General features: G+C 40.0%; 1 protein-coding gene across 4 annotated transcripts in view; it reads left to right on the top strand.

Moving 5' to 3' along the window:
* RELN (reelin) overlaps positions 1–17,136 on the top strand; it is a 483,994-nt gene that overhangs the window by 390,330 nt on the left and 76,528 nt on the right. For all 4 annotated transcript variants that reach the window (XM_075599655.1, XM_075599652.1, XM_075599651.1 and 1 more), the window contains exons 31-39: positions 878–954; positions 6,047–6,205; positions 8,724–8,912; positions 11,525–11,798; positions 12,397–12,537; positions 13,681–13,858; positions 14,049–14,133; positions 15,079–15,261; positions 16,895–17,066. In XM_075599655.1, the coding sequence (XP_075455770.1) occupies positions 878–954; positions 6,047–6,205; positions 8,724–8,912; positions 11,525–11,798; positions 12,397–12,537; positions 13,681–13,858; positions 14,049–14,133; positions 15,079–15,261; positions 16,895–17,066 (1,458 nt within the window). The remainder of the gene's footprint in view (positions 1–877; positions 955–6,046; positions 6,206–8,723; positions 8,913–11,524; positions 11,799–12,396; positions 12,538–13,680; positions 13,859–14,048; positions 14,134–15,078; positions 15,262–16,894; positions 17,067–17,136) is intronic.

Below are 17,136 nucleotides of genomic sequence, written 5' to 3'. Positions count from 1 at the left end.
ACTTTATTTTAATATCCATTAAAATATATATATTTTTATTTTACTTTTGTTTTTTTGTTCTAATCGCAACTTTTTTTCAATTTTACCCTGTGTCATATTACTGTTATTTTGTTATAAAATAAACTGTGTGAATATCTTTTTATTTATTTTTTCAAATCCATTTAAATGTATGTCTAAAAATAGAATGTAGCGTGAAATGCTATTGAACATTAGGAACGTTGATCGGTCTGTCACGTTCCTTTGAGGTTCTATTGTGATGTAAATGTTTTACTATAGTTACTGACCATTAGTTATAATTGTGTATGCTCCAATTATCCATAAATAGCCCTTGCTAAAGTTGAGAGGAAAGAGATAATAGTGGCATTGCCATTATGCACGCTGCAAAACAGGATGAAACTGACACACTGAGCCTATATTGCTCAAATAAGCTTAAAATATGACCATCAAAATATCTCTTTTTTCTTGAGGGAGGGGTTATTGCACTTTACATATCTGGTGCCATCAGGGTCGGTGCAAGGGTATTTGGCACCCATGGCGAACCTTCAGCCTTACACTCTTTCCGCCACTCCCTCTCTCTCCTCTCCCTTCCTCCACCCCCTCCCTCCCCCCACCCTCCCTAACTCCCCCCACCCACTTTCTCTCCCCCTCTATCTCGCCCCCCCCAACCCTCTCTCTCTTCCTCCAAGAGGCGCTTGCATTTTCACTTTCATGGAGGAAATGTTCTTATAAAGCACGTTATCAATAAACAATTTTTTCTTTTTTAAACTTAATTTTGATTCAAATTTTTAGGGAGAGGGGGAAATGAAGAAAAAAAAATGTTTTTTCTTTTTTTACTTGATCCTTTTCTTGTTTTCAAAATATGCCTTTCTCATTACAGATTAGTTCAATTCTACATACAAATTGGAAATAAAAATGGCGGTTCCTCCTGCAGCAAACCAAAAGCAAGAAACGAAGGTAATATATGTTTTCAACTACCTCTGTCACTTGGCATTTGTATGGTTATTTTCATCCTACTGTAGCTCCAAGATTTACTATGTAAACTTGAAACTGGCACGGCTTTACCTACCCATGTGCCTCTGAAGCAACCTCAACATAACCAGGCTCCGATATTACCTCCGACATTCTACTTCCAGAACTTCCAGACATACATACTGCATGTGTCTCTGCTATGAGCGTGGTTCAAAACTTGAGTGCAAAAGCAGTCTGTACCATTTGGTTTGAAGTACTTTGGCTAACAGAGGGACTTCAATTCTTTCAAGACTTCAGCCGTTCACATTTTAATCTGGTCTGTTACTGTTGCTTACGCCAATGACGTATATGTAAACCCTCCCTGCCCGTCTCCCTAGGGAGGTTACATCGGTGTAGTTGTGTATTAGACATCCGCATTGATTTACCTTGTCTCAGGGGGTTGTCTGTGGTCGGCCGGGTGATGGAAAAGATGGGCGCCCGGAACTTTTATAGTACAACTTCAATCGTTCCCAGGCTTGAGAACACTGCAGCCACAGTACATGTGGATTGACCTAGTTGCACTTCATTTCATTCATACTGATATCACTCTTTACACAGGTCTTTCCTGAGTGCCCACTCAACACACATGGAAGGTGCGGTTACTTGTTACTATATTGACTTCATATTGTGTACCGGACCCCTCTTAGCAATATCCTTAATGTCCCTTTTACTGCGGGCCCATTCTGAGATCCTGACCTGGTCTGTGCTACGTTACTGTTACTTTCCAAACCCTGCTTTGGAACGGCCACTTTCTTAGGGAGTACTGATAACTGTGGGTGGGGATCCGTGGGTAGGGCTGATCCCCAGACATATTGGTGGCACTTCTGCTTGGCCCACTGAGGCATGTCTGCATTCCCGTTACTGGGACATTCTCTTCTCTCTTTTGGCCATACTCTTGGATCCTATCTGAAGGGGCACTAACCCTATCTGACACACAATATAGGGGGGAAATCACACACATTCCCAACTAGCTCAAACTCCCACACCCACCATATCATGAATATATAGTTGTGTCAAAAATAGTGCTCCTGGGCGTGGCACATGTATACAACAAAAAACAGGGGTGCCCAATGCTACATCCAATTGACAAAACATATAAAGTAAAAAGTATAAATACTTATGACTCTTTGGCCAAAGGGTTTAACTAAATAACCAAGTAAATATTATTATTATTGAAGTATTTATACTTTATACTTATTACTTTATATGTTTTGTCAATTATGTAGCATTGGGCACCCCTGTCTTTTGTTGTATACATTTGCTTGCCCAGTAGCACTCTTTTTGACACAACTATATATTCATGATGTGGTGGGTGTAGGAGTTTGAGCTAGCTGGGAATGTGTGTGTTAATCAATTTCTGACTGGCAACAGTTGTATGGAGGTAGGTGGCACCTCCCCCCAGAGCTCACTCCTCCTCACCTTCTTAACTTGGGAGGTCTTTTCACTTTGCTGCAATAACAGGACCTACTATGGTTCTTTCCCCTCATACAGAGGTAAAGGGAAGGGTTCACAGTGTAGTGTAGGACCTGCATTAATTTTGGTTATACCTTGACGTGGTATGCAGACTTATGACTCTTTGGCCAAAGTAAATATTATTATTGAAGTATTTATACTTTATACTTATTACGTTATATGTTTTGTCAATTGGATGTAGCATTGGGCACCCCTGTCTTTTGTTATACACAATAAAGAGGGACCTGATCTGTGCTATACTTTGGGGAACATGTTTGGCGGATTTTCCATTAGGCCCAATAGGCCTGAGTCTAGGGCGGCAACATTTAGGGGCGGCAAAATTGTTTGCCTCCATTTACAGATGCCACGCCCTCCGGCGTATCGAACCTAATGGGAAGGCACTTACATGTGGCTGCCGCCATCCTTCTCCTTCCGAATCACCAATGTGACATCACACGGTGTGTCATTTCCATGGCAACATGACGTTGCAACGTCAAATGACATCCCGACATCGCGTTACAATGGCAACGCAGCGCTGTGTGATGTCCGTTGGTGATGTCATTTGGAAGGAGAAAGAGGCCGCCACATATAATTGCCATGGGGCTGCGGATCTTGAAATCTGCCACGCCTGCAGCTTCTCTTCTGCTGCCATGCTGGAACTCTCTCTCTCCCTAGAATCCTCTGCTCCTCTCCTTTGTACCTCTTGTAACACAGTACTGCCGTGTCACCACAAGGTGGAGCTTAACATCTACAGTACTTTCACTGTTAACCTCTAGTTTACTTTAGTAACCAACACCCAGAGGGGGGGAGGAGTGGAGGGGTAATAAATGCATGAAATAGAGGAAGAGAGACCACTCTCGAAAGCTTGACTTATAATATCTATTGTTATTCCAAATAAAAAAAAGGTATCACCTAATACTGAAGTACAGCAGGGCCCCGGGTATACGGCGGGTTCTGTTCCAGGGGCCCACCGTATAGTGAAAATCGCCGGAAAGCGGATCCAGCTATTTTCAGTTCTGTGCATGCACAGAACGGCGTTTTCTCCGTTCTGCGCATGCGCGGCCTATGGTCTGCGCGCAAACTACGGTATGCGCGCGCAGACAACGGTTTGCGCGCGCAGACAACGGTCTGCACATGCGCGCTGTGCACACCCGCCCGTTCTGCGCATGCGTGACTGAGGATCAAAGATGGCGGCCCCCTTCTCGGTGCCGCCGTATCGGCGGAAACGCCGAAAAGCAAAGCGCCGTGAAGCGGGGCCCTGCTGTACTCATTTACTCTGCAATATCGCAACTGGACTAACACGGCTATTTCTTCTTAATTCATGAAATAGAGCTAAAGATATCCAGCCGCTCAATATGACACGAGAAGACATTAATGCAGCCTTCGAGCAAAGATCACAGTTTGTTATACAGCCACCTGGCATGTTAGTGTTTAAACAGCAATCATGCTGAACTGCTGCCTCTTCATTGTATTTAGCATCAAGCTTTAACCCTTGTCCAAACTTATGTCAGCAGTGTTTCCCTTCCTCACACTTGAGCAGGTTTTACTTACAGTAACAAGAGCTGCTGATATCTGGCTTAAATTCATATCATTTATCATGATATAATTTCTAGAGCCCCTGTGCAACTTGTAGGAACATTTGTACCTGCAAATCATTTTGCCTTCCCTATAAGGCTAAGATTATAGTCGGGGCGAGCACATGCACTGAGGCTGGAGGGTATCGGGAGGCGTGATGGAGGCGTTGCCGTGATGTCACGTGAGCGGTTCGCCCTCATTGGCTGAACCGCTCACGTGACGCGGCCGTCGCGCTGCAAAAACAAATCCAATTGTATTTTCAAAAATCATGCGTGCAGTCACGCGCTCTATGGCCTACCTCTTAGAGGTACGGCCTTTTGTTCGCGGCCTTGTCTCGCGCGGGCACTGTAATCGCTCAAGGTATATTATATTCGTATGATGAACATAGATTAAGAAGTCCAGTGTAGACAAGTCATAGTGCTAATATCTACATACAATAAGTCAGTGTCACATACATTTTCACACATTTACTTCTAGCCTTTTGATTACTGCTGAACAATGGCCCAAAATCCACATGCATTTTTATATTATATACATTTATACATTAAATGTAAGTGTTTACTCATTGAATATAATAAACTGTTCTTTATAATTTTATACTGCGTTGATATATTCCTCTTTCAGGTGGTATACATGTTATTAATCTGCGGGAATTTAAAGTTCAGTTGTTTTTTGTCTACAAAACAAGGTGGATTCCTCGCTGACCCAAAATGCACATTTAGAAATAAAATGTGTGGTATGGCACCCCATAATGGAAAAAGAGGCAGAAAAGAACAATTTATCTGCTTTTTTGGAGCATTGTTAGGTAGCTATAAAAGCATCATAATGTTCTTTAGTACCAAGAAGACAGCGCATTTAAAAAGAAATCAATGCAAAATGCTTACTTATGCTGCACATTTAAAAAAGCCAGTATGCTTTTAGCTGCAAGCTCTGATAATGTACTTTCTAAGATACAAATTACCTCTGCATGGTTCTCTTTTTAGTAGCTTAGATGACCTTACTTTATCCAAGGATGCTATCAGCGGCTAGTATGCACCCTGGGGACTCTGTCTGACAAGGCAAGAGCAAAAGCATTTCTGGTCAAAACCTCGCATTTATACACGTTCTGGATTTCATGTGTAATTTGCGTCCCACAGGCATCTTTTAGCGTTTTCAGTTGAATGTTGAGTGTTAAAATGTAAATCCTGAAACAAAGCAACTACATTTTAAGAGGTAAAATGTGCCTTTTGGGTTTACTAAATCAACTGAAACCATTTGCAGGGACTGGTGAAATACTTTATTTTCAAGTGTTAACATTATGTGCAAAAAGGGGGCATATAGTATTCAGGAAAATATGATTAGATCTTAGAGCTGTGTGTGAAGCAGAACACCGCTATGCATCAAGATCTGTTGCGGGGACCGCAACTCCTCTGGCATTAACTGCCATTCAAGATGATGGCAATTAACACTGGGTTGGGGTGGATTTGCCCCTCATCAGACCTTCGTGAATCTCCCCCTAAATTCTCTTTGTGAAATAGTATAGAACTGACCTACTTTGTAAATATGGACCCTTTTGACATGTTCTTAAGCAGTGCTATTCCATAAGACACGTTTCTGCGTCGGAAGATGTCTTATCGAGTAACGCTGCTTAGTAAATATGGGCCACATTTTAATCACGGCTCCTTTGCTATGCATTTTTTAACTATAAACATTAGTAAAAAAAAATACTTAATTTTCACATGTTGCCATCCATATAGTGGTTGTAAACATTAGTAGACAAGTTACACTTTGAATTCCAGACTTACACTAGTTAGTCTCAACCCACGAATGTGCTTATAGAATGACAGGAAAATTGATATGAGGTTTCACAAAATATAAACACAGAATAGTAAAGTATTCATTCACTTTAATGGTGCTTGCTTTTCTCTGTATACAGTTAGATCGTATGAGCAGATACGGTATTCTGTCTGCCTATCTGTAGATCATTTGCGTGCGTCTTTGAAATTAACAACTTGGGCGTGTGTTGTTTCAGGTATTGTGGTCCAGTATACAAATGACAATGGGATTGCCTGGAATCTGTTACGTGAACTGGATTTCATGTCCTTTTCGGATCCACAAATAATTTCTATAGAATTACCCCGGGACGCCAAGACATCTGCTACTGCTTTCCGATGGTGGCAACCACAGCATGGTAAGCTATGGCCTGTTGTAAGATCCTGTTCTCTGTTGGAGGAATGGAAGGTGGGTGCTCATGGTGAATGCGAGATAAACGCAACCACTGTGATTGTATCTCGTTTTGTTCATCCAAATTGGGATTTATGCCGCATGACCTGTGCAATGAAAGCACAAGGATTATTAAGAAAAAAATGAATACTCTAGCCTTTAATATCAGGTGCCTTCCTGTTATGTTGCCTGTTTTTTTTAACTTGGTCTTTCAGGAGAGATCCCGGTCCCAGTTTGATTTCCTTCATTCAAACAGAACCAATGACAACGTAGCACTCATTCATGAATCGGACTTAATTCATTCAAGTAAAAACAAATATATAGTTTTACAGAGATTTATTTCCCCTTCATTACTTCTATGAGGAAGATATGTTTTTTATTCACTTTTATGATATACATATATTTATATTCTGATTTTTATGTACTTATATTATAACATAGAGTATATATTGACTCAGGTTTTCCATGTTAAAAGGTACTTAGTAAATTAGCATGTTACTGATGACATAGAGCATATTCTAATAGCTGTGAGTTTGTCCTTGCCAAACCACGCAGTTTGACATAGACAACTAACCGTATTCTCTATTATAAGTCACATTTAAACCATGTCTATAAAAATTGACAAACCGCGTGGTTTGATAGCCAATCTGAGACGGTTATTATTTTGTTTTAAAGCAGTGTCAGCATAGCTAAAAAATGTAGTTGGTATAATATTTATCCATATACATTCTTATTAGGTTCATCAACATAATTAGCTAAAGAATTAGAGTAAAGGATGCTGAACAAATCTCTCCCAAAATTAGAACATGATTTGGGTAGCGTATATGACACCCATCACCATGACATGTTTCAGATGAATTTGTCCCCCCACCATTGTAGACAAATTTGTCTGTACATTGTCCCAATGAGTAGCATTAAAACGAATGTACACATTTTCCTTTTTAAAATGACTAAGTGAACGAGCTAGCGCTTTTCCACTTGCGCATAAACACAGCGTGCAACATTTATATTATATAGAAAGATGTGGTAGGAAAAATGTTCTTACATAGTACCTGCAATATAGCAAAGGTTAATATACATCTATGCACAGATTCTTAACAATAAGGTTTATCAACTTTGGTTGGGGGTTAATGAACACCTACAGCACAGACGGTTAACAGACTTATGCCAATTGAACTACAGTATTAAACAAATGTTTAAATAGGCACGTGTGTAGAGCATCATTATGCTGAAGCAGCACGTGCCACACAATGTGTAAGGGTTACGTGGGAAGCTGAGCACCCATTGTCCTATACCCTCCACATGCCATGCGGTTGTGTCTGTAAATTGAATGTGATAAATATCTGGTCTGATATTTGTTACTTGAATGAATAAAAATGTGAACAATGATGTACATTTTATGGATGAGCAGTTAGTGGTCATTGTATTTAAATGAAAGCATGTGTTCAAGAGTTGGTGCTTTCTATTCAGTAGATGTTTTAGCAAAACGTGGTGGCTCCCAATTATTTCAGAGAGGCTTCTTTTATGGAAAGATTGTGTGTAGCTTAATATTGCAAAGCTAACAGAGTGAGCTGCTGACTCATTTATGGACAACATCCCACATCTTGTTTTATAATAGATGTATTTGGTCAGTCTTAAAATAGACAGCAACAACCTACAGTATTGGCCATCTTTGTCTTTATACTTCTAAAACAACCAGCGCATGTGTTAAAATATAGCATATATAAAATAAAGTAACTAATTAATCTAAACAATCAATTATATATATATATATCCAGTGGTTGACAAATCACCAAAAAATCTACTCGCCGAACAAAAAAATCTACTCGCCACCTAGTACCACACGTGTGCTACTTGGGCCAATAGGAGCTCGCCACGATGTTAAATCCACTCGCCCGGGGCGTGCAAATGTATAGGTTTGTCGAACACTGTAAATATATCTATATATATATATATAGATATATATCTATATAGATATATATATATATTACGCATACACCTGATGATAACTAGGGTATTTATAAGACCATAATCTAAACTCTACAATAGAGAAAACAGGTCGGTGCTCTGAGACAAGGATAAATAGAATACAAAAAAGACACAAGAAGTCTCAAAAATGAGCACTCAAAAAATCCCCCCAAAATAATACTTTAATGTCCTCAATTGTAACAAACTAAAACATGATAAAAACATAAAGCAGAACCCTGAAATAGACAAAGTGACTACATATAACATATGGCCCATACAGAAAGTCTAAACCTATACAGAAATATCAGGCTAATGCAAGAAGAGTGTCAGGTGAGATCCATGTAGTAATAATAATTATGATCGGTCCATTCTTGCTTCATCATTATAAAACTGGCATCAGCAATTTACGTCGTATTTATTCACTACCCATGATCCTAATTTTGCTTCATATGGGACATTGTTTCTGCTTATTTCTGTGGTTAGTTTAAAAAAAAAATTATTATCTTTTCTTTTTCCAGGGAAACAGTCTGCTCAGTGGGCGCTAGATGATGTCCTCATAGGAATGAATGACAGCTCTCGAACTGGGTTTCAAGATACATTTGATGGATCTGTGGATTTGCATGCTAATTGGTACCGAATCCAAGGTGGCCAAGTAGACATTGACTGCCTTTCCATGGATACAGCTCTGTTGTTTAGTGAAACTATAGGTATGTACTGTATGCCTAAAATAAAGTCACCTTTCTTGGCAATGTCTGTGGGAGATATTAACCCCTTGATCGTGGCATAATAATACATCTTGTATAAACGACATATCCTGCTAAGATGACTGTGGAACGTTTTGGGGCGGTAAGTCCAAATCGTGTATGATGTTTATCTGACTGCAGTACATTTCAACACAAAATATACCTCAACCTATGGTTCAGACTGTATTAAAAATGTAAAGAAGATGCAGGTAAGACAAACAAATCTAAGTAGTTACACACACACACACACAAGTGCAAACTCTTGAAAAAAATTGTAACCTTTTGTATTATATGAGTATCTTTAAAGTACAGTATATAAAGTCGGTCCAACAAAAGTTTATCATAACTACGTGAGTTTAAATCTTTTATGTTTATGAAGAACGATCATGTTAGTCTATAAAAAATATTTCACATGGGAAACTTTTCAGGGGGAAACCAGTTTTTTATTAGTCAGAACACAGCTTTAAACAATTCAACATTATAGCCACCTAAGGCCCATTATCACTGAAGCTTTAGCCACATCCAAACTCCCTTTCATTTGAATAGGAATTACGCCGTACTGAAGCTTATCACCCTTTCGTAAATATGGACTTATGGGCCTTATTCCATATGGTCTGAAGCCCAATCTTGGCAGTGGCTGTTTCCGGAAAATATTGAATAAGGAACCAAGGGCCATATTCACTGAAGCTCGACAAATGAAAAAAATTGAGTTCTCATTTTTTAACCCACGATAACGTATTTAATGTGTGATTGAAACAGCTTCTAGCTTCACAGTGCAAGGCCAGGATAACCATCCTCACACTGGTGAGACCAAAAGCTGTCCGTGAGTAGGGTTACTGGCTCTGCATTTCTTTAACCCTGGCAGTGCTGAAAAGCTGTGTAATACGGCAAGCATAAGCTAATGCTGATCCGTGTTTTAAAATGGACACACTGTGTGCTCATTTGCATGTCATTACCCAGAATCCCTGGCTGCAGTGGAAGCATTGTATGCTAAGAGATAATGGTGAAAGTTAGGTTTTGGACCTGTCTGAGATGTGAATGTGCTCACAAGTGCCATTTTTATTTGCTGTACAGTGTTTAAAACCAATTGTATATATTAACCTATTCAGTAAGGTGATAAAGCTATATAAAAAGCTGTGAAGCAGTGATAAGGGGCTTTTTACTGTAGTGATACGTTGACGATGTTTTTACCGCAGCATATGCAAATGAGCATGCATTTGAATAATGCCAGATTACTTATGCGCATGCTGTTCACTAAACTCAGATACCTGGCAATATTCGGGTAGTGTAAAAAAATAAGATACATTTTTATCACCTACTCCAGGTTGGTGTGAGGCCTATCTTGACAAAATAAGACTAGCCAATCTAGAATATGTGATAAAAATACATCATATTAAAATTGTAGAATATATTAGCCTTTTAGGAGTAGAGATTTACAAACTTGCCACTGTTCTTGCCACAAGTTCTGAAAATGGCGCTGGAGCTTGGCTCAGACTTGAGTTATAGTGAAACTGGCTAATTTCACCAACAAATCTATATTCCAATAACATGCAGACCCTGAAATCTTTCTCGCTCTCGCGCTGTCTCTCAAAAAACATACTTCACACTACGGAATTGAGTTTGCACATTTTCAAAACGGGACATTTTTCCCGGGTGAAAAAAGGGCGAATTTCGTATAGTTACATGAACTTGGGCAAAAGGCTTGCACATCTCTACTTAGGGGCCTAAGTGACCAGATGGTAATGGCCAACAATGACTGGCTGGCCACTTGAACTACTATAGGGTTAATATTTGTGCATATGTTGTGCTTTTTGTGTTTTATTTGTAAGGTGTTTACGGTGTATGTTTATCCTTTGGTGCCTGAAGGAATTCCTTTACAATGCATTGGTAGCCTCAGGCTAATTTTCTGCGAGACGGTTTTGTAAGAAATCCTATCAAATAAGCCTACAGTATAGCAGACCAGTGTTTTATCTTCTTCCACTCTATCGCGAGCACGGATTAATACCAATGTTTATGACTTTTGACATATTTACATAGCTACAGGTGCAGCCACGAGTATCTGAACACTTGCCTTGGAAAATCTTGGCCAATCTCAGAGTAATGCTGCAACATTTCTGTGACATTTCTGCAGACAGACTAATGGCCCATTGGATTAACACAGCGGGGGTCCCTGGCAGTCCCATTAAAACTGACCAGGGATCCCTGCTGTGTTAATCTGATGGGCCATTCGTCTTTCTGCAGAAATGTCGGAGAAATGTTGCAGCATTACTGGGAGAATGCCCCAGATTTTTCAAAGCAGGGTTAGAATACTCGTGGCTGCATCTGTAACTCTGTTTACGTTGAGTGAACACATTTTTTGTGTATGAAAATTAGATGAATAGCACTACCCATTTATGAATATATCATTCTTAGTGAATACAGCTGTAATTTAAAATAATATAGCCTTCTTAATAGCGACAAATAAAAATGTTGCGATATCGAACGTCAGTGAATCTAGCCCTAAATGTTCAAAACGCTTTTTTTTTTAATGCGTATTTTATTATATTTTCATTGAAATAACACATTTGTTTTGATAGGGAAACCTCGCTTTGCCGAGACGTGGGATTTTCATGTGATGGCCTCCACCTCTCTGCAGTTTGAGTTGAGCATGGGCTGCAGTCGGCCATTTAGCGATTCCCACACAGTTCAACTGCAGTACTCATTAAATAACGGAAGAGACTGGCAGCAGGTTACTGAAGAGTGCGTCCCTCCCAGCATTGGCTGCTTGCATTATACAGAGCGTTCCGTATACTCGTCGGAAAGATTCCAGAACTGGAAAAGAATTACGGTCTACCTCCCGCCTTCAACAATGTAAGTCTTCCATGCTGCATGTCTAAGAGTAGCTCACTGTGTGGCCATCGTTCACCTGCAATGTGTGGAATATTCACAGTACTGTACACTTAATTATTCAGTGTGAAAAATAGGAGAAGAATTTTGGCCACTACGATAACAGAAAGACCGTGTAGTTTTGTTCTCTACGAGTATGAGCAAGAATGGAGCAAACAATCAATAATTTAAAAATGAACTTGTGGAGTACGTGAGAACTATTTTGCTTCTGTGATGAGTAATTGATTAAACATGATTTGAACACGAACACATGAGAAATGTGTAGATAAATGCTCTAGTGGTGAACCATGTTTTTTCATCTGCAACAATATGATTGCACAATAATTACTCTAAAACACTATGTATGGCCCTGTAAAGTATATGATTCAGGCTGCCAATGACGAAGTATTATTACAGCACCTAATTCCGTGTCAGGGTTGGCTTGGTATCATTCATGGCCCTAAAGGAAAGGTAAATAAAGTATAAGACAAATAAATGATTGTCTGTCCACTCATACCGTATTGATTCTCACTTGCAATGCATTTGCATCTTATGAGAACTGTCTATTTGTCTCTTACTGTAGCTCTCCAAGGACACGTTTCAGATGGATACAGAATAACTATGGCCCGGGTGCTGATGCATGGGCTATTGATAATGTAGTCCTTTCCTCGGGATGTCCTTGGATGTGCTCAGGCCATGGTATATGTGATTCAGGACGCTGCATGTAAGTTAGACAACTCTACGCAACAGATATTCAACTTGCACAGTTGACTTTGAGGTCTGTGTAATAAGACAAAGTAAAGTTATGTGCTGTGTTAGTCACATTTCTTACATTTAGCATAGATTGTTAACTAGAGATTTATGCAGAAAAGAGGGAGATTACTCATATAGACAAACATGATATATTTGCTTCAATACTAATAATAATATGTTTCTTATACAGCTCTGACAATCTACACAGAGCTTTATATAGAATCTTTGAGGCACAATGAGGTTACAATCTAATTTTGATGTCAGAGACACAGCGAGATAAGTGACCTGCCCAACATCACATGAGAGTTATCAGCGTCATCATCTTTACATTACCACAGAGCTTCTCCTTCAGCCATTATAATACAATGTGAATGACATGCAACTCCCCCCTATTCCTGCCTATTGACACTCTCCGGATCACATGCTGTTGTATACATAGAAACTGAAGCAAAATACAGCTCAACCCCGTTATAACGCTGTGCTTGGGGTCCAAAGTATCACATCGCGCTATAAGCGGATCGCATTAGAAATAATGTACAATTGTACATTGTACAATAAAGTATTTAAGACACCAATAATCGTGTTGTAAAATATTCATGAATACGAAAATTGGGAGCCACCCTTGCATCGCGTTATTAGCGGATTCGCATTGTAACGGATGGGTGTTATAACGCGGTTGAGCTGTACTGTCATATGTTACAGGATAGATTTGCAAGATAGAACACGGCGCTCTCAGAGCTTGATCCTACATTAACTGCCATGCAAGTGAGGGGCAGCTAAGACTGAATCAGACTCCAATACCCAACACCAGGGGTGCTCAACTCCAGTCCTCAAGAGCCACCAACAGGTAATGTTTTAAGGATATCCCTGCTTCAGCACAGGTGGCTCTGTCATTGATTGAGCCACCAGTGCTGAAGCACGGATATCCTTAAATCCTGACCTGTTGGCGGCCCTTGAGGGCTGGCATTGGCCACCCCCTGCCCTGCACCTGTGCCCCAGTTTTGCTCTGAAATTCTCTTACTACAAAGACCCACGTGTGTTGCCTGCCCCATCTACACACTTCCATACAGTAGAAGGAAAACAAATAATAATATTACTATGTGCATTATTGTAGGTGTGACCGAGGCTTTGGAGGCCCTTATTGTGTCCCTAGCGCTCCTCTCCCTTCCATCCTGAAAGATGACTTCAATGGCAACCTGCATCCTGATCTCTGGCCTGAAGTGTATGGAGCGGAGAGAGGAAATGTGAATGGAGAAACAATTAAATCTGGAACAGCACTCATCTTTAAAGGGGTTAGATCTCATCTCTACTCACCATCTTGTTTTTAGAATCGCATAAACAAATTGTGTTGCATTAAAAACAGCATCCTGCTCTTGGTATTTATTTAGTAGGAAAGGCAGGTGCATCAAAAAATATCTCATGGCAAATGTTTTATTGTGACATCATGATATAATTCTCAAAAACTATGTTGTCTATTTTCAGGAAGGACTAAGAATCCTTATTTCAAGAGATCTGGATTGTACTCATACATTGTACATTCAATTTTCAATCAAATTCATTACCAAAGGTACGTGTCCTGTCCGAAGAATCATCACGGGATATACTGTATAGGATCAGACTACATTAAAAGAATCAGTTCTCCCTGGAGCAATGATTGGGAATTAACTACCGACTTTTGTTTAACACTTATTGTTTGTTTAGCTGTAACAAATAGCACTCCCCCGAAAAAACAATAATTCTGATAATACTGCAATTGCACCTGCAGTACAAAGAATGGAAGATTACATCTACTATGCCCTCGCTGTGAGAATGACCTGTTTTTATTGCCAAGTATTTAAAAAATGGGAAATTAAGGCTTTTAAATCAAACAACGGTCTATCGTAATTCCTAAAGATTATCCTTTATCCAAAACGGTTGACCTCAAACCGAGGGCTTGAGAGTTAATTTGCCAGGTTTAACACTTTCACTGCCAGGTGGGCCTGCTACGCAGTACGTTTCTTGTTTCTCGGGCAGTGAAAAGGTGAAGAATCTTTGACGTTCTTAGTGAATAAGAGATACATGGTGTACAGTAGCTGTGCACATTACAGGGATTATAAAGTATTTATTTCAATTTCTTATGTGGAGCTGTAGTGAACACAGCTCTGTACATACTAAATGACATTATTTCTGCGCAAGTCCTTTTCCCCATGGAGTTTACAATTCATTTTGTTGCGCCTGAGCCACGGGGATATAAAAGTGGTGAAATCAATGTCATAATAAGCTGATACTGGCATTCAACCTGGCAGTAAAGTTACTACTAGGTCAGTCCTCCTTCCATGCATATAATCGGGTATACTGCTTGAAAAAATGAAATTGCTGATTATTATGTGGGTAATATCTCCAGTTGAAAATTGTATAGTGAGATATAACGATATTATAATGAAGACCAATCTAATCTTTCCTTAGTGTATGCCATTTTTCTAAAGAGGTGCGGTCATGTGTTTGCCAACATGCTGTGTCCTTTTTCTTGCAGGCACCCCTGAGAGGTCCCATTCGATCCTCCTTCAGTACTCCGTCACTGGGGGAATCACTTGGCATCTCATGGATGAGTTTTACTTCACCCAAACTACTGATGTGCTGTTCGTCAATGTTCCTCTGCCACAAACGGCACAAACCAATGCGACACGATTTAGGCTCTGGCAGCCTTACCATAATGGTATTGCCAAGTAGTGCTTTGTTGCAGAAATGTTTCTTTACCAACAGCAGTTGTAGCGTAGGTCAATTGGCAAGTAGAGAGAAGTTGGATGCAGTTTAGATTGAGATTATTTTGGCCTCTCTCCAACCACCAATATAGAATTCAGCATGTAAGGCAGTGTAAATAAAAGGGAAGTAGAGTGCCGTAGATGGAGGAATAGGGGAGGATGATGATTGCAGTTTGACGCTGCAGGAAGAGATGTAAAAATACAATATATATATATATATATATATATATATATATATATAATCAAAAACAAATAGTCAATACCGTTCTATGGCTAAGGAAATGCTCCATACTCTACATCACAAGCATTCAGGGACCATCTGGCACCTTAAGTCATAAATCGCATACTGCACAGGGGGAGGGTTAGGCCTCGTCCATGGTTGTTGCTTGCTGGCGGAGGCGCGCTGAGGCGCGCTTCCGCTCTGCACTGAGCCCCTACAGCCGCAATTAGAGCGGCTTTAGTAGGGGCTCGCCTACGCTTCCGCAAGCGCGCGGAAGCGTAGGTCTTAGGGAAATTTTACATTTCCCCGCTTGCCGGAGCGCAGGGCCGGTCACGTGAGCGGTTCGCCCAATGAGGGCGAACCAGCTCCGTGACGTCACTGGCCCGCCCCCTGACGGCACGCAGGGAAAGCACCTGCAAGGCCAGGGAAAGCACCCGCTTCACGCCAGCGGGAAGCTTGGCCGAGGCCTTAGGCTTCACCCACAGATAACATTCCAAGCTGCCCCGTTTCAAAGTAATTTTATTTTGGTTTAATCCATTGTAACATCGCCCGAAGAAGAGATCGTTCAATTAGCTTGCTGCAGCAGGTAGAACCGAAAGCCCAAATTGTTAAAAGACTTTCCCAAAGCGAAAAAAGCAAGTTTTTAGCCTTGCGCTTATTTAAAATGATAGTATCCATATTGTTCTTGGAGAAACTGCACTCCAGTTTTTAAGTTGATTTACCTAGATTTCTAGGAGTTATACTAGTTGCACGGAACATGCCTTCTTTACAATAACTTTTAATGTATCACTCTCCTAATAGTTAGATATCATTGTAAAAAAAATACATATGCAGCAACATCTGTCAATAATTTTCATATTGGTCTAATATACTATGTTTGTTTTTATATATATAAGGGACCACGTTTGTGTTATTCAGCCCTCTGCAGAAACGATGTGGCCTTCAAAACTTAAGTACATTCTCTGTACACAAATGTGTTATTTGAAAGATATCACAAGGAAGTAAGATCAGCTGCAGGTTATACTTTTATCATAATGTCCATCTTGGGGCTCATTTCATTTTATATTTGTTTTAGGCAGGAGTTTCAGCCATAGAGTAATTCTCAACCCCACTATAGCATCTTACTGGCAAGTACATAACACTTATGGGGTCTATTTATCAAGGCAATGTAGGCATTAAAGTTACACAAAAAAGGAAATTTTTACCTTTCTTTTAAGTGTCATTGTATCAAGGCATTTTATGCCCATTTTGCCCCATCTGCATGGGATTTAGGAAGAGTTAGTAGGAGAAGCTAGTGATTAGTCAGCAATGTCGTGCTTCTCTGTCACTGTCGTTCTCAATGCTTTCTCTGCTTCAAACTTTCACAGGGAAGAAAGAAGAAATATGGATTATAGAAGACTTTGTAATTGATGGAAACAATTTAAACAATCCTGCTATTCTTCTGGATACATTTGACTTGGGTCCTAAGGAAGATAACTGGTTTTTCTATCCTGGTGGTAATATTGGTCTATATTGCCCTTACTCTTCAAAGGGAGCGCCGTAAGTATGATTTTCTTTTTACACTACTTTAAAAAGCGTTGGGTCCACTGGAACATGAATGGACACAGCC

This window comes from Ascaphus truei, chromosome 5, assembly GCF_040206685.1.
Source record: "Ascaphus truei isolate aAscTru1 chromosome 5, aAscTru1.hap1, whole genome shotgun sequence".
Classification (NCBI taxonomy): domain Eukaryota; kingdom Metazoa; phylum Chordata; class Amphibia; order Anura; family Ascaphidae; genus Ascaphus; species Ascaphus truei.
The sequence above is the reverse complement of the archived record's forward strand: the minus strand, read 5'-3'. Positions and strand labels throughout refer to the sequence as shown.